The 25,687-nt window shown below is 53.9% G+C and overlaps 10 protein-coding genes across 10 annotated transcripts; 5 read left to right on the top strand and 5 right to left on the bottom strand.

The window, feature by feature from the left end:
• Nucleotides 1–74: 74 nt before the first annotated feature.
• CCMA1212_007532 (Monocarboxylate transporter 10) lies at nt 75–1,613 on the bottom strand (the record flags this gene model as incomplete). Its single annotated transcript, XM_073704699.1, has 3 exons — nt 75–1,160; nt 1,218–1,315; nt 1,373–1,613. The coding sequence occupies 3 exons, from the start codon at nt 1,611–1,613 to the stop codon at nt 75–77; spliced, it is 1,425 nt and encodes a 474-aa protein (XP_073556836.1).
• A 651-nt stretch (nt 1,614–2,264) lies between these two features.
• CCMA1212_007531 (Bifunctional acetylxylan esterase/xylanase) lies at nt 2,265–3,263 on the bottom strand (the record flags this gene model as incomplete). The annotated part of the gene is made up of 2 exons (XM_073704698.1): nt 2,265–2,843; nt 2,922–3,263. 2 exons carry the CDS (start codon nt 3,261–3,263, stop codon nt 2,265–2,267), a joined length of 921 nt encoding a protein of 306 aa, XP_073556833.1.
• A 3,468-nt stretch (nt 3,264–6,731) lies between these two features.
• On the top strand, nt 6,732–7,384 carry CCMA1212_007530 (uncharacterized protein; the record flags this gene model as incomplete). Its single annotated transcript, XM_073704697.1, has 4 exons — nt 6,732–6,832; nt 6,897–7,000; nt 7,093–7,192; nt 7,255–7,384. The coding sequence occupies 4 exons, from the start codon at nt 6,732–6,734 to the stop codon at nt 7,382–7,384; spliced, it is 435 nt and encodes a 144-aa protein (XP_073556834.1).
• Nucleotides 7,385–7,820: 436 nt separating this feature from the next.
• CCMA1212_007529 (Pre-mRNA-splicing factor CWC25) lies at nt 7,821–8,981 on the bottom strand (the record flags this gene model as incomplete). Its single annotated transcript, XM_073704696.1, has 1 exon — nt 7,821–8,981. One exon carries the CDS (start codon nt 8,979–8,981, stop codon nt 7,821–7,823), a length of 1,161 nt encoding a protein of 386 aa, XP_073557071.1.
• An 854-nt stretch (nt 8,982–9,835) lies between these two features.
• On the bottom strand, nt 9,836–10,357 carry CCMA1212_007528 (putative 37S ribosomal protein mrp2; the record flags this gene model as incomplete). The annotated part of the gene is made up of 3 exons (XM_073704695.1): nt 10,237–10,357; nt 9,982–10,153; nt 9,836–9,898 (listed from the first exon to the last, which is right to left on the bottom strand). The coding sequence occupies exons 1-3, from the start codon at nt 10,341–10,343 to the stop codon at nt 9,836–9,838; spliced, it is 342 nt and encodes a 113-aa protein (XP_073557070.1). The 5' UTR covers nt 10,344–10,357.
• Nucleotides 10,358–12,847: 2,490 nt separating this feature from the next.
• CCMA1212_007527 (putative extracellular glycosidase) lies at nt 12,848–14,266 on the top strand (the record flags this gene model as incomplete). Its single annotated transcript, XM_073704694.1, has 2 exons — nt 12,848–13,647; nt 13,711–14,266. The coding sequence occupies 2 exons, from the start codon at nt 12,848–12,850 to the stop codon at nt 14,264–14,266; spliced, it is 1,356 nt and encodes a 451-aa protein (XP_073557067.1).
• Nucleotides 14,267–16,856: 2,590 nt separating this feature from the next.
• On the top strand, nt 16,857–18,010 carry CCMA1212_007526 (uncharacterized protein; the record flags this gene model as incomplete). The annotated part of the gene is made up of 3 exons (XM_073704693.1): nt 16,857–17,157; nt 17,247–17,555; nt 17,634–18,010. The coding sequence occupies 3 exons, from the start codon at nt 16,857–16,859 to the stop codon at nt 18,008–18,010; spliced, it is 987 nt and encodes a 328-aa protein (XP_073557066.1).
• A 447-nt stretch (nt 18,011–18,457) lies between these two features.
• CCMA1212_007525 (Nudix hydrolase) lies at nt 18,458–19,456 on the top strand (the record flags this gene model as incomplete). The annotated part of the gene is made up of 2 exons (XM_073704692.1): nt 18,458–18,622; nt 18,704–19,456. 2 exons carry the CDS (start codon nt 18,458–18,460, stop codon nt 19,454–19,456), a joined length of 918 nt encoding a protein of 305 aa, XP_073557069.1.
• A 98-nt stretch (nt 19,457–19,554) lies between these two features.
• On the bottom strand, nt 19,555–20,331 carry CCMA1212_007524 (ADP-ribose pyrophosphatase; the record flags this gene model as incomplete). Its single annotated transcript, XM_073704691.1, has 3 exons — nt 19,555–20,092; nt 20,172–20,206; nt 20,290–20,331. 3 exons carry the CDS (start codon nt 20,329–20,331, stop codon nt 19,555–19,557), a joined length of 615 nt encoding a protein of 204 aa, XP_073557068.1.
• A 618-nt stretch (nt 20,332–20,949) lies between these two features.
• CCMA1212_007523 (COP9 signalosome complex subunit 2) lies at nt 20,950–25,449 on the top strand (the record flags this gene model as incomplete). Its single annotated transcript, XM_073704690.1, has 8 exons — nt 20,950–20,955; nt 21,424–21,868; nt 21,930–22,043; nt 22,102–22,694; nt 22,754–23,138; nt 23,795–23,843; nt 23,916–24,135; nt 24,226–25,449. The coding sequence occupies 8 exons, from the start codon at nt 20,950–20,952 to the stop codon at nt 25,447–25,449; spliced, it is 3,036 nt and encodes a 1,011-aa protein (XP_073557063.1).
• Between the last annotated feature and the right edge of the window lie 238 nt (nt 25,450–25,687).

Here is a 25,687-nt window from a genome sequence, read left to right as displayed (position 1 = left end):
AAGCTCCACCCGCAAAGGGTGTGAATGTCTTCAAGAAATCTCTTTTCTTTCAACTGGGTTGTCAAACGCTCAGTCTACAGCCACCCAATTCTTCGGAACATAAAGCTTCCGCCTCCAACAACGGCTGTTGCTCCAGTGAACGCTATCAGAGTCCCATATCCACTGCCATATCCCCCTGCAGCTTGCCCTTGCCACGGCATCCCCTTGAGCAACGCCTCACTCAGAGGCCCCGAGACGATGTTCCCGATGCCTCGCCCAGCGGACAGTAAGCCGACCACCATGAGGGGATCGTAGCTGCTCGGGGTCCCATTCTCCTCTCTAGAGCCACCGCCAATTGACATGAGGTGCTTCATAATACCCGGCCAGGTCGATGTATAACAGCCCGCAAACAAACCATACGTGACGCAGAATACGTACAGTGAGGCCAAGTTTGTGCCCAGCCCCCAAAGGAAAAATGTTCCAATTGCAGTCCCGATCGTTGATATTCCAATACACGTCGTCACATGGAGGCGATCTGTCAGCGTGCCCATGACGATGCACCCTACAACAGAGCCGACATTCAGCACGAGAAGTGTCAACGCAGACGGGAAGTCACCAGCGCCGAAAGTGATTCTCGCATATGTCGGCAGATAAATTCCCGGAAGGAAATAGCCAACACCTTCCACGATGTTTGTGAGCTGGTATAAGCCAAAGTAGCGATTCGCCAGGAACTTGAGGTTGAAGGGCCTAAAGTGAGCCGTAGCAGAGGCAGGTAGCCGTGGCTTGATAAACCAGACCAGCGGCGCAGACAAGACGAACATGGTCAGAGCCCATATCCGCAGCGTGGTCCTGAATCCGTACCTGTTGAGAAAGTATTCGAGGAGAAGAGGGATGACGAAGCCTCCGAGCCCAGTACCAGACCACATCACTCCATAGGCAAATCCCTTGCGTTTGACGAACCATTCGTCCATGTAGAGCATGCAGGGACAGTAGCAGATGGAGCCGCCGATGGCATAGAAAACTCCTTGGGTGAGAATGAGGTGCGTGACATTTTGCGAGAAGGAGGAGATGGCGAGGGCAACACATAGGAACATCAGGCCAACGACGGGTGCGTATCGAGTAGGCTTAGGATACATGCGTTGGAAGGCCATGATAATGGGAATATCGAGATACATGATTCCCTGTTTGGGTGTTAGGATTGCCTTGTGGCCTGGGTTTTTTCTGGCGGGAAGATATACCATTGCAGTGGTGCCGATTACGGCAGTCTTGGATGACCTTGAAAAGGGTTCGTGCGTGCGATAGTAGTCCTGAAAGACACCAAACGAGAATGGGAACCCTGTCAAGGGAAGCTCAGTTTTAGAGGTGAATCAGTACAAAATGACTTTTCACTTACCCCAGACCAATGCTTCCAGGACGAAGCACGCCGCCAGGAAGAGCCACGCATCCTTCCCCCCATCGACGGGCGGCAGGAAGAACTCTGCCGTGCCATCTGGCGGTATCTGGCCCTCTCCAGAGATGATGCCCCGGTCCGAGTTGTAATTACTTCGAGGCGTATTTTGGCCAGAAGTTTGCCTCGAAGAATCAAATCTCGGGGGTTTTGCTGCTAGCTCGACAGATGTTGATGGTTCTGCCATGATGATACACACTCAATTGGCCTCGACTGAAGATCTATTCGTTACTGAGCGTAGATGATTAGGGTGTAAGAAGCTTGACTATAAAAAGTTTTGCTTAGCGTTGACAGCCGTCGATCCACCATCTGGAGATCTCAGCCCTTGTTGCGCCCTGTATGTCAAAATGCTTAACATGAACTGCCGTGGTGGGTCTGACTCTCAAAAAGTTACGATCCGCCTATCAAGGCAATTGCCATACTAACGGATCAGAACTTTTTGTGCCTCACTGTACACACACTGTGCCACTTGAAACGGTTCTTTAGGCAGTATGAGAGATGCTTTAAGTGCTGCTAGCATGACTAGCTATAAGCCCTCGGGCGCGCGCCACAGGAGGTAACTGACTGGTAGAACTCGAGCTGCAGCAACGGTGATGTCGTCGACACCTAGGCGGAGGGCGCCTTTGGCATTCGTGTAGACCATTGAGAGCCAAGATGGCATCTTAGGGGTAGAGCAGCCACGTCATCGATCAGCAAGAAGAAGAGGGTGCTTGCAGCTTGACCTTGAAAACAACTTGGTTGAGGCTGTATCATCTAATCTGAAATATATACATTTCATACGGGGTCATTGGAAGTATATACTGAAACTCCACATCGTTCATTTTCCAAGGGGAAAGCATCATGGCTTAAAGTTGACAGACAGGAACTGGATCACCTGAGGCGAAATGTCGATCTGCGAGCCAGGACCAGGCCATGCATGGCCGGCGCCATCAATCTTGACATGGCGAAGCAAGCTGTCAATACCCGCACACTTCCACCTCGTATCATGAACCCCAGCGGCCAAGTCAGTCGTCGTGGAAGTAGTACACTGGTTCCGAGCCTGCCATCGCGAGAGCCAGTCGGGAATCGAAGGCAGCGGGCCACCACGTCCAGGTCCCGTAGGGTTATACGGAATCGTCGTATCGGCTGTTCCGTGCGTCTCAAACATGGGCAACGGGGAGCGAGCAGGGTGGCAGTTGTCGTTGCCGTTGACATCCGTGTACATGGCGCCCGAGACGGGGGCAAAGGCCGCAAACTGGCCGCCATGATCGGGGCTGCAGGCAAGGGTGTTGACGAAGCCTCCGCCGTTGGAGTGGCCGGTGGCGTAGACACGGGCCTCGTCGACGCAGTAGTTGTCCTTGATGCGGTTGACCAGATCCGTGGTAAAGACCTTGTCACTAACACCGGGGGTCGCATATGTTGGGCCTTGCCAGTTCCCCTGTGACTCGGTTAGGTCCAATCTACTCATGGCTTTGGCATCTTGCATGTGCTTGACGCGACAGATAGATAGACGAACGTTGATGCCGGCTGGGTAAACGACAATCATGTTTGGGTTGACTGAGGGATCCGAGAAGCGGGTCGTCTTCTCAAAGTTGGTCGGATTGTCCCCTGAGCCGTGATAGGCAATAATGAGAGGCTTGGGTGATCCTGGCTGGTAGTTCGAGGGGAGATGGATCCTGTAGCTGCGAGTGCCGCCGCTGCTGGCGAAGCTAAACTCCTTCGTCTGGCCAGCCCAGTCGTGCGTCCTCGAGCATCCTGCCGAAGCACGCTTCTCAACGTCAATGGCAGCGCCGTGAGAAGAGCCAATGAGCCCGGCGAGAGCCGCAAGGGCCGGGAGGGAAGAGGACGAGAATAGCATGTTCAAGGGAAAGGAAGTGTTTACTACCACACTCCTTGAGGAGATGAACTCGATGCAACAAGACAATGACGGGATATTTATACCACAGAATCAGCGGAGAACCTCCATCCTCCGCGTGCCTGTTTACTCGTAATGGCTCCATATTCCCTTCCCCCTCCCAACTCCGGACATTCTCTTGGTCAGTCATATTCCCAGATGCTTGAAACTCATTAGTGTCATCTCAAGTAGCACGAGCAACGGCTCGGGATCAAGCGCATTGTGCTGACATGCTATGAGCCCTCCAAGCTGCTTGGCAGCGCCGATGTAGCTCCGCGCTGACCATAAAGAAGCTTCGGGAGCTTCGCATACAAGTATAAACCCCGGATCAAGCTCAAGGCTAAGGACTAGGCACGATGTCTGATGTCACTGCGCTGCTAGATGGCTCTATTTGACCGGTCATGGCCGTTCGAAACTTCTCTTTCGGTGTGACCTGTAATGCCATTCAACTCAAACAACTCAGCGGAAGCACTCGACTATTCGGGTCATGCGTGTTCTTCAGCGGCTTCGAGCCGAGAACTGGGAGGATCGTTCACAGGCTAGGGCACATATGTCTTCAACACTCACCTGCTATTCCAGCCGAACGGGCGTCATAACCTACACTCGGAGGTGGATTTCACTCAGCTCGTTCGCTCCGTAAATAGTGGTCAAAGGATTCTCAGGCGTATCAGCGCCTTACAAGGCGTATACCCTTGTTGTCGAGCTCGTTACTTGGTGTACGCTATCCAGTCATCATATAGCATCTTCGACCATGGTATGGGAAGAACAACAGTGAGTGATATTTTGATGCCGCTCTTAATTTCATCAGTTTCCATTTATGACAAGTCTTTGCAGCTCGTGAATCTCTCTTCGGCAAGGCCACATCAGCTACAGCGGAGAATGCCATCTTTCCTGAAGTTTATGCGGAGTGCATGTGCAATAAGCTAAAGTCGTAAACGAAGCTCCACCTCCTATATTTGGCCTATAACCTCGTCGATACCTACCTACTGTAGCTCGGTTATAAGAGAGGAGCAGGCGAGGGAGCAGCGAATTAGAGCTTTCTGGAAGCCCTTGTTGCCCCTGTCGTTGCCAAGATATTGAAGACCAGAACCTCGCTAGCTCGACTCATGGAGTTGCCAGGGCCGGACTTTAACTGCTCATGGCCAACTCCACCTCAGGTTGATCAGTTGCCAACCCCATCTAAGAGGTAAGCTTAACCGAGCATCAAATAAGGCTAAAAGTGTTGGTGAGATGCGGCTGTATCAGGTAACAACCTGGGAGTAAACGAGCAGTAGCAAGACCATAATATGCCCTCTCTACATAAAAATTGCCGACTACTGTACCACCCATTGTTTGCAACATCAATTCTTCATCCTCTGTTCGATCACAACACTTGCTGTGACATTGACGGACCGGCAAGTCACAACAATTGAAAAGGCCTTTCTCTACCATGGGGCTCAAGACAAATTAAGTATATGGAGCTACCTTATTTGGCAACGGCATCATTCGTAATTCGCCCGAACTGGTTTCGTGAACGCCCGAACACTCTACATCTTACTCCGATAGCTGGTCGTGATTCGAATGGGACGACTTCTTACCACCACACTACTATTAAGCAGAGCTTTTATATGTCCATATAATCAGCGTCTACGCCCACTCCTGCGCGGGCATCAGAAAGTAGGTAAGTACATATACTACTAATAGCTACCACACCACTTCTCCGAGTATTGTTGGCACGAGGACCGCCAATCCCGAGAGAACTCAACACGGGGAAGTCCGAAATCGTACAGCTTCAGTAGATGTAGTTCTCCACTTCTCGAACCCTTGTCATAAACCTGGAGGCTCCAAGTATGGCAGCATAGCATATTCCATACTTATGCTCGGTTACGGGAGAGTATTCATCCGACGGACTGTTTGAAAGACGGTGACAAATTAGGTACTGATGTTGTAAGACCAGCTGACGGATACGGTTTTCATTGATATCTATCTTACTGTAAGCACATCGTGACCGAAACATGAGAAGTAGTTAAGCCGCTGTATGATCAAGCATGAGTCTCGCTTCCACACATGTGACTCCTAGCCTTGGAGAAATGTCACGTCCCTTGAATCCCCTTTCATACTCTTTGGCTCATGAAGAAGTAGCTCCTTGACTCTGACTTCGTGTCAGTCTTCTGTTGAGCCACGGTGCTACAGTCACCTCAGCACAGCAACTGATTCCATTTCCCCTCAACATCCAGTTGTTACACTTTGAATTCGAACCACCTATCGTGTGAGCCAGTAATAAGTACTCCGTAGCAGCCTTACCAAAAAGGAATACCGCGAATAGATGCAGCCGATCAACGCCCATCTGACGAGCTATGCTTCCGGCATGAAAACAAGGTCGCAACTCGTCCACAACATATGCATCGCGAAAACGCACCACTCTAGACAACGCAAGTATGCAATCGCCCTCCCGCCCCGACTGAGTACATGCGGAGGTATGTGCGACCTCTGCCCTTCCAACTAGAACGGCTAGAACGACTGAGAAGCCGGCTTGGTCGATGCGTGCATACAATATTGGTTTCTGGCCTGCATATGTGGCTTGCCCATGTGTAACTTGTATGAGGGGCAACGCGGGATGAGAGACGCCACGCCGATGATCGCGTATTGACCATTTGCTTTGCTGGTTGGCACAATATGTCGCAACAATACGTTGTCCTATGTGTAACTTCTCAGTAGGTTCGCTTATGACAGAGACGTGTGATGCTGCACGGATGATATGTCGCACACTTCACCCGTACGCTCGTACTATGGTGAGTAGTTCGAGAGCAGCTTGAAAGAAACATAGAATATCATATCAAGAGCAAGAGTATCCATTAGGCTTGGGAGCCATTTTACCCCCGGGGACTTGATTGAAAATGCTCGCCTTGAGGCTATATCAAAGCCACCGCTTGGCCTACACCCAATCAACCTCCATTTAAACAAGCATCATAAGAAGCCCTAAACAATAGCCCGTCTCAGACACGCAATCTCTTTGCTAATATGCACAACTTCAGATTTCCAATTGGCGATCTCAGGCCACATCCCCGCTTTCTGTGAGCATCACATCCCAGCTGTGAACAGGGTGGCTGACCGGATGAAAGCTGAGATACCGGCCTACCTTGCGAGCTTCAATACCAGGACGGTTGATCGCCAATGGCATCAAAACACAAAGAGTCTGGGCGAGAACTGAGGAGTGTACAATGTGTCATATTCGGAACGAAACGGGAATTTCTGTAACGTAAAATGAAACAATCAAGGAATCCTGAACATCGAATCCAGGAAGGCAATCGTCTATAAAGAGAAGAGATGCTCCTCCATCTTCATCACCACAATCCCAATCACAAACCCCAAGAACCAGCATCACAGCTTTCAGTCTTCACTTACAAGCACTTTCTATCAAATACCATTCCCAGAGCCGTCACACTTGTCAACATGGCTTTCAACGAAGGAACTTACTACATCACCACCGCCCTCTCCAACCACAAGGCGGTCGACCTCGACTCGTCCGAAGCAACTGGCCGCATCATCGAATAGTAAGTCCCTATGCCCAAGCCTCATCCAAGTCTTTCTACTAACATAGTACTCCCTTCGAAACAGTGAAGGCCATGGCGGCAAGAACCAGCAATGGCGCCTCACCAAAATCACCCACGAGGAATACAGCATCCAGAGCGTTGCCACCAACACCTACATCACGGCTCCAAGTACATCTCCCCCCTCCCTCTCCGTCTCCAGAACCAGGTCTAGATAGAGAGGCAGAGAAGCAGCACAAGTCACTGACTATTGCCAACCACAGATGGAAGCGACGCTACGGCTCATGCCTCCAAGCTCCTCCCCGAGTGCAACAGCGTCGCCCGCTGGAAGATTGTAAAGGCCAGCAAGACCGATAACTATCAGTACGCTCCCCTGCTGTCCTTACCTTTGCCTGTAAATGGCCCCAGCTCACAATGCGATACAGCATCTATAGCGTGGCGTATCCCAACAAGGTCCTTGACGTGACCGGCAGCAAGCAGGCCGACTCGACCCCCATCATCGTCTATACCTATCACGGTGGCTCGAACCAGCAGTTTAGCTTCAAGGAGGTGTAAAGCCAGGACCTATGCATATTCGGCTATACGGTAGTCGACGGGCATGAAGGAGCAACGGACTGGATGTTGCAACCCTCACACTCGTTTGCATGATGAACACTTCCACTCATTTATACCTACTGGGGGACGTGCTTATGAGTCTGTACCCTCGACCGAGAGGGGAGAAGATAAAAAAGCAAGCTATCACGTCGGAGACTCACAGATAGTTACTACCAATCATCAGTCACGGTTGCTGCCCGTATCGGATATACATAAGGCAAAAAGTGTTGCGATCATAACCTCTCATATGTCGGTAATAACATCGCCGAAGCCCAAAACGCCAGAATCCAACCGAATCGTGAATGCAATGCAAAGGGCTCTCCAAGTGTTGAAATTATCCCATCCGTAGCCCTCAAACCATCCGCTCATGCACCAATATTTTGATATATAGATCCCCCTAGTCTTGATTCCTCACATATCCCCGCCGACTTCGATTGTCCATGTTCATTGCTTTTCGATGCAAGCCGTTGACAAAGCCTCGATCCCCCCCTCTTTCTCGCGCCTTGTCGTCGGCCTCTCTAGCAGCACGTTCACGATCCTCCAAAGCCGCCAGTCGAGCCTCTCGATCGCGGTCAAGCTCAGAGGCAGCCGACTGCATAGCAGCCAACTTTCGTGCCTGTTCAGCCGCCCTCTGTTCGTCTTCCGCGGCATCATCGCGCTCTCTGTGGGGACGAGGGGAACGCTTGTGCGGACGCTCTTCTTTGCCGTTGTAATCGGTGTGTCTGTGGCGACGGTCGTCCCGGTCCCGGTATGAATCTTGTCGGTGCGGTCTTGAATCGCGCTGTCGTGATTCGTCCCTTCGGCGACTTGAGCGGTGCTCCCTGTCTTGAGAGTGATCGCGTCGGCGTTCTCGGTGACTGCGACGGCCTTCCCCAGAATCGGATTCGGAGTCGTCTCGGTGATGTCGGTGATGCCGTCTGCGCGGGCTACGAGATCTGGAATCAGAGCGGTGACGCCGTGAGTGGCGCTCGTCGTCGCAATCTCTGCTCCTATGCCTGCGATGTCTCCGCGAGTGCCCGTCGCCGTGCCGGTCCTTTTTCTTGCCGTCGTCAATGCCCATGGACGAGAGCAGCTGGCGGCGTCTGATGGGGTCGTTCATCATGGCCTCGTACGCGGCCTGTTCCTGGCGCTTGATTGCCAGCAGAGGATCCTCGCGGACCTTGGCCGCCGTGTCGCGCGCGCTGTTTGCATTCTGCAGCGCAATGAAACTGTCCTGCCCTGCGGCCTTTTCAAGCTTCTTGTGGTCGTTGCCCTTGATCAGGTTATCGATCCTCCGCTTGCCCAGCAGGTAAGCCTCTGTTTCTTCCGTGGTGCCAGCCTGGCCATCAGTAGGGCCCTGGTACATCCAGTCGACGCGATCCACCCGCTTGGTGCCCCCTGCGGCTTCCAGCTGTCTCTGAATCTCCTCCTTTGCGCGCTCCTCCTTGATCTCGTTGATGCGCTGCTGGGTGCGTTTGCGCTCGGCAAGGGCCTTTTGCTCTTCATCGTAGACGGCCTGCTGGTTCCGCCGCAGACCGGGATGGAACGACTTTTTCAAGTTGAGATCGCCGCCACCCATGATTGCGGCTCGTCAGGTAGTCGCTAAATCCTCGATGGGAGCAGAGTTGACAAAACAAATCGTGAGGCCGCGATATCTCCTGAGGGGAAGTTCGAGACGGCGAAAGTGAAGAAAGGAGTCGCAAGATGCTGGATCAACAAATCAAAGGGAAGGCGATACTGCACTTGCCTGGCGGCGAAATGGGTAGCGCCACATCTCAGCCTCGAATGATTATGTAAGCAATGGTGGTTCTTGCACATCACATGTCTGCGCTTTGTTTATGTAAACTTGACGCTCTGAGAGTCAACGGAGACTCTTGAACTGCTCGCACATTGCCCGTAGGAAGAAGATAGCAATGCAATCATTTGAAAAACTCCTACACTCTGTCCAGCTACAAGCTGATATAGCGACTATGACAATTACAGTACTCGGGGCATATTGCGGACTGTGTCGTTACAGCTGAGAAATCCAGGGTAGATGCACAATCTCAGCCACCTAGCTTGATTCATTAGCAGCAGCTGGTCTCTTGGCAGAACCGATATGCAATTGGTTGCTGCGTACGACATGGCCGTTCATTTGCCTTGTAAACGCTCGCCTACCTAAGGTAAAGAGGTACTAGTGGTACATGTGAATTGAAAATGCCGCGAGAGCATCTGTCGTGCAAGTAGAGAGCGGCTCTTCCAGCACATACGCGAGGGAACGAAAATCATGCTCAAATGCAGATATGAAAGTTCTGATTCGTTCTTTTCCTTTTCCTTAAAGCACTGTCTACTAAAAACCCACAAAAGAGCCAAAATCGGCCGTATCGTACACATACAATTTATATACAGATGAGTTGCATAATCATGATTTGAGTCGTAAATAGGTACCACATTCTACCAGCTCGCCCTCTTCACGCCCGGAAGATTTCCCGCCAGGGCCTCCATTCGGAAGTTGAACTGCCAGACAAGAAAATCCCACGATGTCAGCTTATGTTATCGAGCGAGGTCAGGATCGGGGCAAACAAGAGAGAAATACGCACTCTGGTCATCTTGAATGCCCTCAACACACCGCGCCCCTGGCCTCCCATGATGCAGCGGTTGCGAATCTGTGTAGGTCGGGTGTAGCAGTGCATCTGCGAGAGCTGCAGCTGGGCAGTGGCTCGCACTCGGGGCGGCAGAGTCGTGTTCCGGATCACGTATCGGAGAGCTTGTCTAAAAATAGCAAAGGAGGACGATCAGCACAGATTTCTTTGCATTGAGAGCATAGAGCCGAAGGAATGAGAGAAAGAGGCTACCTCTCCGTCTCGTGCTCCTCAAAGACCTTGCGCTTGGTGTGGTCGCGAATGGTGCGGGCCTTGACGAAGCAGCCCAGGTCGAGCTTCTTCGCCCGGAACATAGACATGGCGGGCGCTGGATCTGCACGATGCGGGCGAGCGGCCGGACCGTTTCTTCGTCTCGTTTCTTCGGGTTGTCGTTAATTGGCGATGGCGATATTGGAATCTCGGGGTCTGGTCAAAGTTTGATGACGCCAAGCTGTGGCAGCGTTTAGCCGGCGAATTGCCGACATTTTCCATATCGCAATTTCGACAACCAAAAAAACACCGGCACCTGTTCGTCCAGGCACTCGGGCTTGTCGCTTTCACTTTCGCATGGGGGCACCGCTTGAGAAAGATATTTCCCCAGCCTGCCGTGGCTCGTCTCTTTGTTCCTCTTTTTTTTTTCTCCCTGAGTGCCTCTGACTACTAATGTCTCGTTTCCCGCTTCTCTGTCGTTTCCCGCCGTCTTGTTGCTCATTTGCCGAATCGGATCATCGGCTGCTGTATACTTTGTCCCTACGGAATTCGAACTTGGACAACTATCCGACTACTCCATAAAAGTGCCTATAAATGGGAATGTCTCTGTCCAGGGGCCATGGAATCTATTCGTACGAGAATGGCTCCAGCGTCGTCAAGCTTCATACTACGACAAGAAGAGCAACTCTGGGCTTGGTAGCTGCCGATCCAACCGTTGACAGCTTCTGTCTTGGGCATTTTTGCGGAGGCGCAGTGCCAATGCTGGTTTGATTGCAAATGGATAACCCGGCATCGACAAGGCAGAGGAGCAAATCGCATCCATGCCCTCCTGCTCCCATTCGGCGAACCAGGTGGGCGGCCAAGAAGCCCCAGGAGGTTGCAAGAGGCCCTGAGAGGCCCCAGGAGCGCTCGCAAGTCCCTGCCCTGGAGCGAGAGTCGACGTGATTGTTTCAAGCCGCTGGATCTCCCGTGCCTCTCGCATGCGCGCGGCATGTACTCGATACCTGAGCAGCGTTCGATTGGAGTCGGCAGAGCGCATGCAGCTAAGATTGACCGAGCCCTGGCAGAGAGACACGAGCGTGAATGGAGGCAAAAACGCTCGAGAAGCTGCATGTCCTGCGGTGTCCATGGCATTCCCGGAGTATCGGCTACCTGGGCGCCCCATACTGTCAGCAGCACGGGCACAGGTACCGGATACGAGCAGCCGCCATCAATGCGCTGCACGGCTCCATCTTTCAGGGGAAATAAGCCCCAGCGCCCCATGCCGGTTCGGGCCTAGCGGGCTCGGCGCGCTGTGCCGGATCGGTGCCTGGCGCGGTTCTGTTTCTTGTTTGTCCTTGGTTGGTCTTCTTGTGTTCCTGATCCTTTTCCGCCGTCAACGGGCATCAAAGCGTCCACCAGCATCAACATGGAGCTCTCGAGTGCCGTTACCCAGCCAAATGCTCCTTAGTGCCGCTGGCGGTGCTGCTACTGTACCTAAAGGTACAGCTAATGCACTACAAGCATTCGATATCATTACTAGCACCCGATCCAGAACATCGCTGAATCGGCCCCTGCGTCTGCAATCGCGGCCAAAGCGTGTCACTGCTGCTTGCCGACCTGCATTAGCTGTTCCATGTGCGTCTGTCCGTGTTGCGGCGACGATGAGTGGTTCAACCCATTCCAGCTGCTGGTCGATGGACCCGACCCGACGTCTGGTCGCTCTTCCAGCTTGAGGGCTTCTGGGGGGCTTCATGTTCCCGGGGTGCCTCTGCTGGCTCTTCTGGACGTGTCAGGCGCTGCAGGCCGCTGGAAATTACCACCAGCCCAGCCCCCCCAGCAGCCCTTGAGGGCTTGCAGTGCTCCAAGGCGCCTGAAGACCAGAACCCCCCTCGCCCCAAGACCCCCCGGGACCCGCCAAAGTACCCGGTACCTTCCGCGCTGCTCCCCGGCCATGCAAGGCCTCGTACCCCTTACACAGGCCTCGGCGGACCCCTCGGGGCTTGTCTGCATCAAGCCAAACTCGAACCTGGAGCCCCTAATCTGCAATCTCCAATCTGCAATCTCTCTTCTCTGCTTCTACTTCTTTTCCTTTCCGTCCTTTTTCCTTCGTCTTGCTTCTCCCTCGTCGCGATCCTATCCTTATCTGCTCACCTCTGTCCTTCCTTGAAAAAAAAACAAAATCGGCAACAAGAGACCTTCGACTTCGTGTTCAGGGGCCTCCCGTCTCTGCGCTCGCTGTGAGAACCTCAGTCTCGTCCTCTCTCTCTCACCTACGGACCGTCGCATCTTCGCCGCTCACTCTCTCCGGTGACAGTTGCTTCATCCGCTGCCTCGAAAGGGATTCGTCAACAATCATTATCTGTACCTGATCCCATCAAAACGCTCCCTTCGGAAAGAACAACCCAGCTTCTCTTCTCTGCAGGGTCAGAGGAAGCTCACACTCACTCATAAAACAACATACCCAACGATACGCTGTTGATGCATCAACGTATCTGACATTCGCGCATCGACAAGCATTGCCATTTTAGCCTTTGATACCCACGCCTGTTGTGTGCTCAGCGGTTTCTTTCTTGTCCTGTAATACCCCATTCATTCTCTTGCGAAGCTCAAGCTACCTTACACACGCCTCAAAATGCGATACTTGCGCGGTCTCCTTGCGGCCGCCCCCTTGCTGGGCCTTGTCTCGGCCCAGGTCTCCACGAGCTGCAATCCGCTCAACTCGACCGACTGTCCCACGGATCCCGGCTTCAACACCGACTACACCTTCAACTTCAACACCACGCCGTCGTACGAGCTGTGGGAGACCACTGCTGGTTCTGTGTCGTACGATGCCGAGACCGGCGCCGCCTTCACCATCAACAAGCAGGGCGACTCGCCCACCATCCGTACCCTCTTCTACTTCTTCTTCGGCCGCGTTGAGCTGCATCTCAAGTGCGCCCCCGGCGTCGGCATCATCAGCTCTGCCATGTGGCTGAGTGACGACCTGGACGAGGTCGACTGGGAGTTCCTGGGCGTCAACAACACCGCCGCCTCGACCAACTACTTCGGCAAGGGTCTCCAGGACTACCACAATGCCGGTGTCTACACCACGAAGGACAACCAGGCCGACTACCTCAACTACACCACCGTCTGGACCAAGGAGGGCATCGACTGGTACATTGAGGGCCAGCATGTGCGCAACCTGACCCCCGAAGCGGCCAACAAGACCAGAAACTACCCCCAGACTCCCATGAGGCTTTCACTCGGTATCTGGGCTGGTGGTGACCCGACTCTGCCGGCGGGCACGCGTGAGTGGGCTGGTGGTAACACCGACTACAGCCAGGGCCCCTTCACCATGTACGTCAAGAGCGTCCGCATCACCGACTTTGGCGGTGGTTCCGAGTACGCTTACGGTGATACTTCCGGTTCGTGGGAGAGCATCAAGGTCACTGGGTAAGTCTACGTTGCAGAGACATGGTATCGTGAGCATTGAATGTACTGACGCGGCCAAACCAGCGGAAACTCGACCTTCTATGAGGCCCTCCACCGGGCGCCCAAGCTGAGCACGAGCCAGAAGTGGAACAACCTGCCGGCCGGAGCCCGCATCGCCGTCTACGCGGTCGCCGCGGCTCTTGGCGCTGCCCTGATCGGAGCGGGCATCTGGTACTGCATCCGCCAGCGCCAGTCGGGAGCCCGCGAAGCCCGCCTGGCCAACGAAATGGAGAAGATGGACCGTATGGAACTCGACAAGCTGAAGCGCGAAGGCGTTGACCCGGACGCGTATACTGACTACGACTCTCGCAGTATGAGAAAAGAAGGCGTCCTCGCAACTGATGCGCCCCCGGTCAACGTCAGCCCTCTCGACAGCAAGGGCTGGACCGCCGTCAACATTGAATCACCCATGTCGTCGCCCGCCCCCTTCCTCAACCAGGGAGCCGGTGATGCTCCCGGTAGCCCCGGATCCCCTGCCCCGTCGCATCCCGGGCCCAACCGGGCCTCCAGCACGGCTCCCATCCGGACCTTTAGTGCCAGCCGCACGGGTTACCAGGGGATCCCCGGCGGAGAAGTCTAATTGCTGGCTGCTGCATGTACATACACGGGAAACCAAGGGATTCCAGCACAGACGTCATGAAGTTTCAAGAAAAATAAAAAAAGAAAGCGGTGATTTGCTATACATGCTACTTTTTTTGTTTTGCGGTCTTATACACTCAGATCAAAGAGGGAATACACATATAATGGGGGCCATGCAGCGCGTGAGGACGAAGCCTTTTCTCTTGCAAGTCTCTCTTTTCAAGGGAGTCTTTCAATGACTTGCCCCTTCGTCTTTTGACTTTTATTGCCTCCAGACCCTGGATGGCGTTTTGGTGTTGAGCTAGAGAGGGGATGTATGGCTTTACGGACACTTTTTTTTTTACAGATATATATATATTATTTTGAATGCACACTACCTATAAGGAAACCTTTCGTGTCACTTGCTTTCTGGAGATGGTTGTGTTGAGATCGCGACATTGTTGAGGGCCTTGTGTCTTCAATGACCGTATACCCAAGGTAGGATAGCAGACGCATTTGATGGCTATCCCGATCCCAGAGTTCCAAAGCCTCTGTCCAAATTGATACACTTGTCCGGACACTGTCTTATCCTATATGGACGCACAAATAAGCTCACAATAAGCTCACAATAAGCTCACGTTAAGCTCACGTTCTCTTAACATGTAACCTTGCTCACCTTGAACCCACCAGACATCAATCAACTTCTGGAACACCCCCCTTCGGATCATACTTTGCCGCAACAGCCTTCCAAAGATTGACGCTCTTGGCGCCGTATCGAGGTATCCCTTATTACTAGAGTTCAGCCTTTTTGACCCTCCGTCAGTGGCAACAAGTTTCATGTTTAGCCTTGCAAGATGGCCGCCGTTCACCTGCTGAATGCCCAACGTCTTGGATGAAGCAGCGAGACCCAGCAGTTCCAATTTCTTCAATGGCCAGGCTGCAAATAACCCCGTTTTATATCGGCACGTGGCAACCAGCCTTCAGCAGCGAGGACCTGAACCTACCCCTATGGCCTTTGAATATGCCTCTGCTTGATGTCCTGTGATTCTAGTGTATTCACTCGAGTCTCGCTCTCTTGGCGAGGTAATGGCATGAAGTGATTCAGATAACCCAGGAAATATGCCACCACTCATAAAGTACAGACACCAGCTTAGCGCGTCGGATCAAGGGGCACCTCAAGGTGACTGGGTTGCAGATCCCAAGGCACTACGAGGATCCCATATGCAGAAAGTGCGTTACATGAACAAGCCTGATATCAGTGAATACTCGGGTACTGTTGCTACAGGTCGATCCTCGGTATCAGCTGCGAAAACACCGGTGTACAGGTGGTAAGTAACAGTCTTCGACCGGGCGTGCAGAGTCAACAAAGGCCCCAACCGGTATGTCTTCTGCATGTGTATGGGGTGAACGGATGCAGCCGTGAATGTGCCGGATGGTTGACCAAGCCTCGCCGAGATAAGGGGATACTGCTAACACTTGGTATGTCCTCGACCTTGTCGTGCACTGTCAATTTAGCAGGGGAGAACACCATGCAGCTGTCAGAGATCCTGCAATATCCCTTCCGGTTGATAATTGGAGATGGGCTCAGAGGATATTCCGTCCAAGTCTTTCAGGAGAGCAGTTGGCTAGTCCAGACGTCGATTGCGGCCCTGATCGGACGAGTATGCCCAAAGAGCAAAAGAGATGCGTCTGCAAGGACATGCATCCGCTCTGCTGACGCGATTGCCGCTTTGAATAGGATAGACCTGCCGGGAGACGTTCACCGCCGGGACCTGTTTGTTGACGGCCGGCGAATATTTCGGAACTATTGACTCAGTTTATCGGTAGGACTATACCATTTTGTGTGTCGTTCAGTGACTTGAAGTATTGTGAAATCGCTTCCGTTCGTATGCCGACTTCATGAGGAAGTGAGTCTGGTAGTAATTGTAGTCCTGCGGGAGCATCGTTCATGGAGTGCGCCAACTCCAAAGTGCTTTGACAAACGATTGCTGCTCAGAATCACTTTAGGCACTAACGCACGACATTTTCTATACCTTCGACAAGCATTGAGAGTTATTTGGCCATACGTTTATGCAGCTTGTAACAAGCCTACTGTCGATTCTGTTGCTCCTCCAAGGGCCTGGGCAAGGCGGGGTGTAGGTGCCTGAATGCTTGTCCTGAACGCTCAAGCAATTGGACTGTCTTCAGGTTCTTGGTGAGCAAACTTCAGTCGATGGAAGAAGGAATTGGTCACGTCATGGATACAAGTACTGTGTGATGGCGTCTGGTCGTTGCTCCGCTACCTCCAATTGCTGTGTTTACTTTCATTCTTGATGGTGTTACTCGTGCCTACCTTATCTACGCCAAAATGTTTGCTCGTTGCCGCTGACGTCATGCCGCGTGCTCAGCTTCCGATTCGTCAAACTGGATGAATGATGATGCGTCACCTCTGATCAGTTGCCTACCTAACATGAAGGCAGGAACCAAGCTGCGATCACAGCGGTATAGGCATCGCTTGGAAATTGCATCATCAACAGGCGGCACAAATAGAGGCATCACCGCAATCTTGTCCGTCCTCTTGTCTGATTCATCATCAACACCCGAAATCCTGACATACGCACATACGAATCACCATGGCTGCCAATGTGCCAGGCATCATTTGGAGCGCCCTCAGGGCCTTCAACCTCAATGAAGTGGCCAGAGAGAGTCCGCCCCGGCGGTCCCCGAGTGCATCTGGCGGCACGCCCTACGAGCCCAGCCTTGTCGACATCGCCTTAGTCAAGGCAATGCTAATCCGGGCCAAGAAGCTGCCTCCTGACCTCGTCGATACCGTATTGGACATGGCCGAGTACTGGGCTCACTCAACGACGCGGCTGGACGAACGCATCGGCATCCTTGGCGGCAACGAGGAGAGGGAAAACAGATTTCTGGCACGTTTCCCTTTACCTGGCCTGAACTGATCCGCATGCCTGCCTGCGCTTATGCATGTCCCAGTCTGTGCGTTCGCAGAGGCTAACCGCGAGAATTGCAGCTTCGATCATATCCCATCGGCCTGTTGGACGCCGGAGCTACGCAGAATGCAAACGACCAGCCATATACCACCACCCGTCCTACGCCTCGGCCCCTGGGCAAGGCTCTCGACGCCAGCTTCTTCGCCAAGTCTGCCAAGTATCCTGTGCCACGTCTCGCTCACCCCGTGCGAAAGGTCGTCTTCCGGATCAGGAGTCAAGACCAAGGATATGTGAGCAATCCAGACGACGCCAAGGAGCCTTACGCCAAGTCGTGGACCTGGTTTGACGTCGGACTTGAGAGGTTTGATGCTGAAGGCGCGAGTGAGCACTTTTCCGCATTTCTTCGTCATCAGAGGCTATCTACAGGCTGAGTTCTAGCTGACAACCAATGGACATCAGGTGAAGGGTCCGTACCTTCGGTCAACTCGCTTCGGCCTGTCCAACCCCCCATCCGCCAGACATCCTCTGATCCGGTTGGCTACAACTACACTCACCAGCTGCTGCACTCTCCCGAGTGGGAGATCCAGAGGAACCAGACGGCCCTCAAGAAGTGGCAAGATCACGTCATCACATGGTCCTATCTCGACGATATCGATCCCGAGTCTGAGGCGGGAAAGGCCCTCGAGGGACAGGGCAGAGGGCGCGCCACGGGGAATGGAAAGTTTGTGAGAGAGCTGCTGGTGGGTGACGTGATTACGGTCTGGGGCAAGGCTCGGTTCCCGGGATGGTGCAACAGGGTCGAGTCTGTCCAGATTGATGTCTATTGGGCGGTGTGAAGCGTTTTAGGTTGCGTGTTTTCTCCGTTATTCTCCTTCTGATCGGCACGCCCATGCTGAAGCTTGCACGTGTGATTTGAGCGACGAGTGTGATGAGAGTGATATATGAGTGTTGCGCCTGTCGATTGTCTGTTTTCGGTAGCCGAACGAGAAGAAAGGAAACGTGAAGAAGAAATTAAAAATCGGAAGCTAGAGTGAGAATGAATGACAAAGGGCGATATACGATGCCCAGACACGACGATGCCGCTCTGGAGTGATTTCACAATTCAGCAGCTGACTGATGAATTGTCATGAAGTCGAGCGTTGACGTCATATGGATAGCTGCATGTAGGCAGTTCTTAGCATGATTTGAGCTGCCTAATGCAGTTTCCTCCTCACACAGTATCACCGACCTAGAATCAAACATCACCACTTCGACTCACTACCAAATTCCTTCAACTCCCGCACATGCTGTTCAGACAAACATTGAGCAGATACAGACTCGCCGCATCCGTGTCCTGTCGCCTTCATCACCGCACCATGGCCTCCTTCACAACTACTCCTCACAACATCCCCGTTCAGCTGCCGGACGGCCTCTCAGAAGACCAGCTTCGATCCTTTAAGCCATTCGCCGTGAGTCAGCCGAGACTGGCATCAAGTCCCTCATGTCTGACCACCACGAACGCCATTTCCTAACGACGATAATGCACGCAGACCTGGCTCGACACTCTCACCAGATCTCTCGCGCTGCAGGCAGACGAATCTCATCCGTTCCACCCCGATCCATACGCCCTGCGCGGCGTAACCGTCCAGTCCTATGATCTGTTCGGAGGGGGCCGCCTTGGCTTCGTCAAGCTCACGGCGACCGTGTCGAATACAGCGGGCGAGACGCTCCCCGCTGCAGCTCTCCTGCGCGGGCCCAGCGTCGCCATGCTCGTCATGCTCGTGCCGGACGACGTCCCCCCGGATTCAGACGAGCGCTACGTCGTCCTGACGGTGCAGCCGCGCGTCCCCGTGGGCAGCCTGAGCTTCGTCGAGCTGCCCGCCGGCATGGTGGACGGGTCAGGCAACTTCAAGGGCGTAGCGGCCAAGGAGATTGAGGAGGAGCTGGGCATCGCGATTCACCAAGACGAGCTGACGTGCCTCAGCGAGCTGGCAGCGGACGCATCCGCGCGGCAGCAGCGTGAATCGGTGGCAGCTGGACAGGGCGAGAGCCTGGCGGCAGCCATGTATCCGAGCGCGGGCGGATGCGATGAGCACATCACCATTTACAGCTACGAGCAGCGCGTCCCCAGGAGCCAGCTGGGCGAGTGGGAAGGCCGGTTGACGGGCGAGCGCTCGCATGGTGAGAAAATCACGCTCAAGGTGGTTCCCATGCAGAATCTGTGGAAGGAGGGCGCTCGAGATGCAAAGTGTCTCGCCGCGTTGGCGCTGTGGCAGGGTCTACGCCAGGAGAAGAAACTGTAGCTCGAGCGTCTGGGAATCACCTTGCCTTGCCTTGCTTTCCCTTGCCCTGTTTAACCTTCTACCCCTCTAAGAGCATGCGTCTATCCGGTCCATGGTCATTATAGCTTTAATCTCTGGGCGAGCAGGATGCCCTCGGCAAACGTGCCCACCCGTGCATCAATCGCATATCCCTCCGCCTCCAGTCTCTTGCATTCCTCCCACAGGTTCGCCAACGGCGCGGTGAAGACTTCGATGAACTCGTTCTCCTCCAGCTCTGGCTTCAAGTCCTGGTTCTCTGCCAATTCCATATCGATGGTAACGTGTACCATGCGCAGGTTCGTGCTGCAGAATCCCGGGTCGTTGTACATGATGGGGGTTGTCTCCGACACCACACCGACGTAGCCCGTCTCTTCCTTGAGCTCGCGCACGGCAGCCTGCTCCGGGGTTTCGCCCTCGTCGATGAGCCCGGCGGGGACCTCTATCACGACCTTGTCGAGGGGCGGCCTGTACTGCTTCTGGAGGATGATCTCCTTGCCCGTGGGCTTATCAAGGATGGCAACGATACCGACGCCATCAACGTCTGCGGTGGAGGGGCGGTTGCGTCGTTCGGCGGATTCCCAAGTTCGTTCGACGCCCTTGGGGTCTTTGTACGTGATGCTGAGACATCGAAGAGTGAGTACGAAGTAACGGGTCGGACACGCGAACGAAAGGAGTTCGTAGGGTGTTGCTCGCATACCTATTCAGAGACACCCATCGAGACTCGTCGTTGGACTGCAGACAAACATGCGTCAGCCACGGGATGCTCCTTTCTCCTCCATAGGAACGATCGATCAGTGCAGTATGGAGAGACGTACTAGTGGTGCTATTGAGAGCACTTTTGCATCGGTAAACGACATGGTGATGGGGAACAAGCACGTGAAAGAAGCTGTTGGTGAAGAGGGCAAAAGAGGTAGTCAGCACAAGTACCGGCTGAGGGAGTTTGAAGCCGATGGTGGGGCCGCTGACGGAGTAGCGCCCGAGTCAGTTAGGGGCACTTTAGGACTCATGTGCTACCAGGAACCGCTAGAGCCGCTGAGGAGAACTGGGGGCTCCCCTAAACCGATCCACTGGGCTGTAGGCCTCTGCCGACCCAGAATCTCCAGACTCCAACATCGAATCTCAACTGTCGTTGTTCGTCACTGTTCTCTGCTTGCTTATCTCGACATCCAGAGATTTTGCCATGAGGAAACCAGAGATGTTATGACGGCATTCTATTCGTGTCCGAATCCTACAGGTCGATCTTCTGAAAGTCTGTCCATAGCGTCAAGCAAACCTCGTCAGCACGGGTACCTCAGCCATTGGCTCGAGCATCGATCGATGGACGATTACGGTGATGGGCCGTCAGCAACCGGGAACTGAGTTTGACTACATGTAGGTGGACGAACTGTCGATGGAGGCAAAGGCTTATCAATTACCATCGGGTGGGCTCGCTATCACCGTCTTCAGCATGGCATTTCACCGCGCCCATGAGAGCAATGCCTGTGTGCTCTCTCGTCTCTCATCCCATCGCTTGGACTATTGGGAACACCAAATACAGTCCCTTTTTTTCAAGACGAGCACAGCATGTATAGGAGAAACCGGCCCCGCCCCCGCTGAAGCCATCACCATCACGACGGGTTCCGATACGATGGGCACGATGGGCAGACTTGGCAACTTCGTTAGATGACTGCTTGCGCGTCTCCGGATACCGTACCCCACCGTAAAAAGTTCCCGAGATTTGGGATTATCGGTTCGCGTCTCCAAACCTTATCTGGGAGGTTCTCCGGGGTTCGAAATTGGAAATGGACTTATATTCGCGGCTGTTTGGCGTTGTTTCGTGCGCTGGCGACGTGGTCTTGCATCCGGTGTCGTCACCTCCGAGATGGGGGATGGCCACTGAGTAACACTCCTTCAAGCTTAAATCGTCGTTTCCCCATCGCCATCATCACTATTACGAAGACTAAACGCAGCACAAGCTGGAGGAGTCACAGCCAGCCATGACACGGTACGACGGCACCGAGGCCATGGACACCGAGCCCTCGGGCATGGGCGCCGATATCGAGGCCAATCACCGACACCATGGACTCCATCGAGAAGACAACGACTACGAAGCTGACGAGACCACGGCGTTGTTGCAAGCCCCGTGTCCGCTAGACGAGGTTGTCACGCCTTCCAAGCCGTTCCGCCGTTTCGTGCTGGGGATGTGCGTGCTGTTCCTCTTCATCATCGAGGCCAGCCAGTATATCCTCACGCCCGCTATGGAGCAGATCATGGAGGACATCATCTGTCGGCACTATCACCCGGATCACGCTTTGGCTGTGCCGGGCGCCCATGACAACCGGTGCAAGGAAACGGACGTACAAAAGAGGTTGGCCATGGTGCGGTCCTGGTCCATGTCTCTGGAGATGATGTTTCGTAAGCGGTCTCGATATGGTTGCTTCACAGGACAATGACGTGCTGACCATATCACAATCAGCCATTTTCGTCCAGATTTCCTACGGTGTCGTCGCCGACAAGTATGGCCGCCGTCTCGTCATCTTTCTCGCTCTCTTTGGGGCTTCTCTCCAGCAAGCTTGGACAATGATTGTTTGTAAGTCCTGTGGCGTTGCCTCTGTTCTTCAACCTCTCGTCGCTAATTACTTGCCTAGTGCTCTACCCCGGTACCTTCTCCATCTGGAGCATCCTCTACGGCAATGTCTTCTACCTCATCGGTGGCGGGGGCCAGATGGTCGTTGCCATGCTCTGGACCATCGTTGCCGACGTCGTCCCTGTCGCCGAGAGAACCAGCGTCTTCTACCGCATCTATGCCATGAACCTCCTCATCTCCGTCGCCGTCAATCCAGTCGCCGGATGGCTTCTCAGCATCGACCCTTGGCTTGCTACATGGGTCGGCTGCGGTGTCTTGGCCGTGGGCATGCTGTCATCGGCTCTCATTCCGGAGACGTTGAAGCTTCGCCAAGAAGCCGACAGGAAGCGCCTTGGTCACCACGACACGCCTTCTCTTCCCACTGACACCGAGTCCGAGGAGGAGCCGAGGAAGACGCCTGGTGTGAAGGAATTGGCGCGCCGTGCGTGGTTCTCCACCAGGAACGATGTGTCCCACGTGTGGCGCTTCATCTTCACCTCCAGGACCGTTGTGCTGTTACTGCTGGCGTATGGGCCATTCTATCTCATCCGGCTGGCCTTTGTTCTCGACGTTTTGCAATACATGACCCGCCGCTTCAACTGGGAGTGGTCAACGGTACGAGAGTCCCAATTCCACCTTTCATAGTAATATCGTTACTAACTCTCGTGGACTAGGCAACCTATGTCAACACAGTAAGGAGTTTAACGGCCGTCTTTACCTTGCTGGTGGTATTACCGGTATCATCCGCCATATTGACAAAGAGACTTGGCTATGGCCCCCTCAGTCGAGATCTTTTCCTGGCTCGCGCCTCCATCGTCGTTTTCATCATCGGCAGCATTCTCACTGCCCTGGCCGATGTGCCGTGGCTGTTCATCTGCTCCATGGTCATCTCCAACCTCGGGTGGGGCGTCACCAGTCTCTGCCGAGCACTGCTCAACGCAGTCGTGGAACCTCATACCATTGCCACTCTCAACACCACCATGTCCACCATGGAGACGCTCATGGGCTTCGTTGGCTCGCCGGTCATGGGATGGCTACTGAGTCGCGGCATGGAGCTTGGTGGAATGTGGATGGGCCTGCCGTATATCGCTACGACGGCGCTTGGGTTTGGGGTGTTGGTGGCTCTACACGCTGTCAGACTTCCCCATGGCTATTCTCAGAGCTCTAGATTATAAAAGGGTCAGAAAGCTAGAACCATAGAAAGAAGGGAACCTGAAGAACTGGGATAAAGCGCAGGACGCCAGAGAGGGGACGGGATAGATGATGTAACACGAGTTTGGCATGGCATCGAGGCGTTGGTTGGATCTTTGCAAATCTCGTCGCGACTGTAGCAATAGTACTGTCATCATTCATTCCCAATGGATTCCGAATACAGTTGTAGGCTTTTAGTCAAGCAGATTGGGTAGATAATCATTGAGCGCATCACACAACAATCCTCCGTCTCTCATGATGAATCCACAGCTCAAGCAGCTTAATAGGTACATACCTAGGGAGTACTAGTACTGTATCTACAGTGGGTAGCGCACGTTATCGATAAGCCCCGCGAGCTGTCACCTCGACACCACAGAGCTCCACCAACTCGAGATGCAGCAACTGCGAACAAACACAAACATAAACCGACGAACCCATTGACAGCTCATCTCTCCAGCGCCTCCATTCGACCATCTGCATCTTTGTCCTACACACCGTATCTGCCGCATCACCACACAGCTGAGCCAAGATGTCCGACGACGAGGACTTTATGCAGGAGTCGGACGAGGAACAGTCGGTGCTACCTTTGATCTGACCCGATAGCTGCTGCCTGAGAGTTGCGAGCTGACACGGGTCCTCTCGCAGATACGACTTTGAGTACGAAGAAGATGACGAAGAGGAGGCGGGCGACGTGGACATCGAGAACAAGTACTACAATGCCAAGCAGCTGAAGCTGAGCGACCCCGAGGAGGCGATTGCCGAGTTCCTGGGGATACCGCCGCTGGAGCCGGAGAAGGGCGAATGGGGATTCAAGGGCCTGAAGCAGGCGATCAAGCTGGAGTTTAAGCTGGGGAAGTACGACGATGTGAGTGTTGAGGATCGGTGCGATGGCCTCCGGGCTCTTGCTATACCGTTGTGCTCTTCCGTTCACAGGGTCAAGGTACTGACATGGTAGGCCGCGGATCACTTCGCCGAGCTCCTCACATACGTCAAGTCGGCCGTGACGAGGAACTACTCGGAAAAGTCCATCAACAACATGCTCGACTACATCGAAAAGGGCGCCGACGAATCGGCGGCCGTCCACAGCATGGAGAAATTCTACTCGCTGACCCTTCAGAGCTTCCAAAGCACGAATAACGAGCGGCTATGGCTCAAGACGAACATCAAGCTGGCCAAGCTCCTGCTGGACCGCAAGGAGTACGCGGCTGTCTCCAAGAAGCTCAGGGAGCTGCATCGGGCCTGCCAGCGCGAGGACGGGACGGACGACCCCGGCAAGGGAACGTACGCGCTCGAGATTTACGCACTAGAGATTCAGATGCTGGCTGAGACTAGGAACAACAAGCAGCTCAAGACTCTCTACAACCGGGCGCTCAAGGTCAAGTCGGCGGTGCCTCATCCGCGCATCATGGGCATCATCCGCGAGTGCGGCGGCAAGATGCACATGAGTGAGGAGAACTGGAAGGAGGCCCAGAGCGACTTTTTCGAGTCGTTCCGCAACTACGACGAGGCCGGGTCGCTGCAGCGCATCCAGGTCCTCAAGTATCTGCTGCTCACGACGATGCTGACTAAGTCCAACATCAACCCGTTCGACTCGCAGGAGACGAAGCCCTATAAGACGGATCCTCGCATCTCTGCCATGACCGAGCTCGTCGATGCTTATCAGCGGAACGACGTACACGCGTACGAGAAGGCGCTGCGAAACAACAGCGACATGCTGGCCGATCCCTTCATCGCCGAGAACATTGACGAGGTGACGCGCAACATGCGGACAAAGGGCGTGCTCAAGCTCATTGCGCCGTACACGCGGATGAAGCTATCGTGGATCGCCAGCCAGCTGCGGATATCAGAGCCCGAGGTGCAGGACATTCTCAGCTTCCTCATCATCGACGGCAAGATCAAGGGATCGGTCGACCAGCAGGCGGGCATTCTGGAGATTACATCGGATGCCGACCTCGGCCGGATCAAGGCGCTGGAAGGGCTCACATCGTCAATCAATGAGCTCTTTGCGGCCGTTTTCAGAGACGGTGAGGGCTACAGGAACGAGCACTCGACGTACGAGGATGGGGTGCCGGACCTGGATGTCCAGGCCCTGACGGCGCTCGCCAAGGCTGGGTCACGGCAGGGGCGCCAGCATTACAGGAGCGGCAAAGGGAAGTCTGTATTGACGACCTCTCTGTGATTGACTGCGCGTTTCCATCTCGTTTTGCTGTTTTCGTACTTTTATTGAAGCTGGGGTTGGGGTAATTTGGGCGAACGGTATCTTTGCAGGGCTAATACAACCATCACGACGAAGCACTCAGACAGAGAGAGATAAACAGGGAAATAAATTTAAATCGCATACCATATCCGCATGTCTTTGTCTCCACGTCGGACATTTTCCTACATGGTGATCACCACTAACATGGGAGGGCTCCTAA

The sequence above is a fragment of the Trichoderma ghanense genome (assembly GCF_004382785.1).
Source record: "Trichoderma ghanense strain CCMA-1212 chromosome Unknown scaffold_9, whole genome shotgun sequence".
Classification (NCBI taxonomy): Eukaryota; Fungi; Ascomycota; class Sordariomycetes; order Hypocreales; family Hypocreaceae; genus Trichoderma; species Trichoderma ghanense.
Note: the sequence above shows the minus strand (reverse complement) of the source record. Positions and strands in the feature narration are given on the sequence as shown.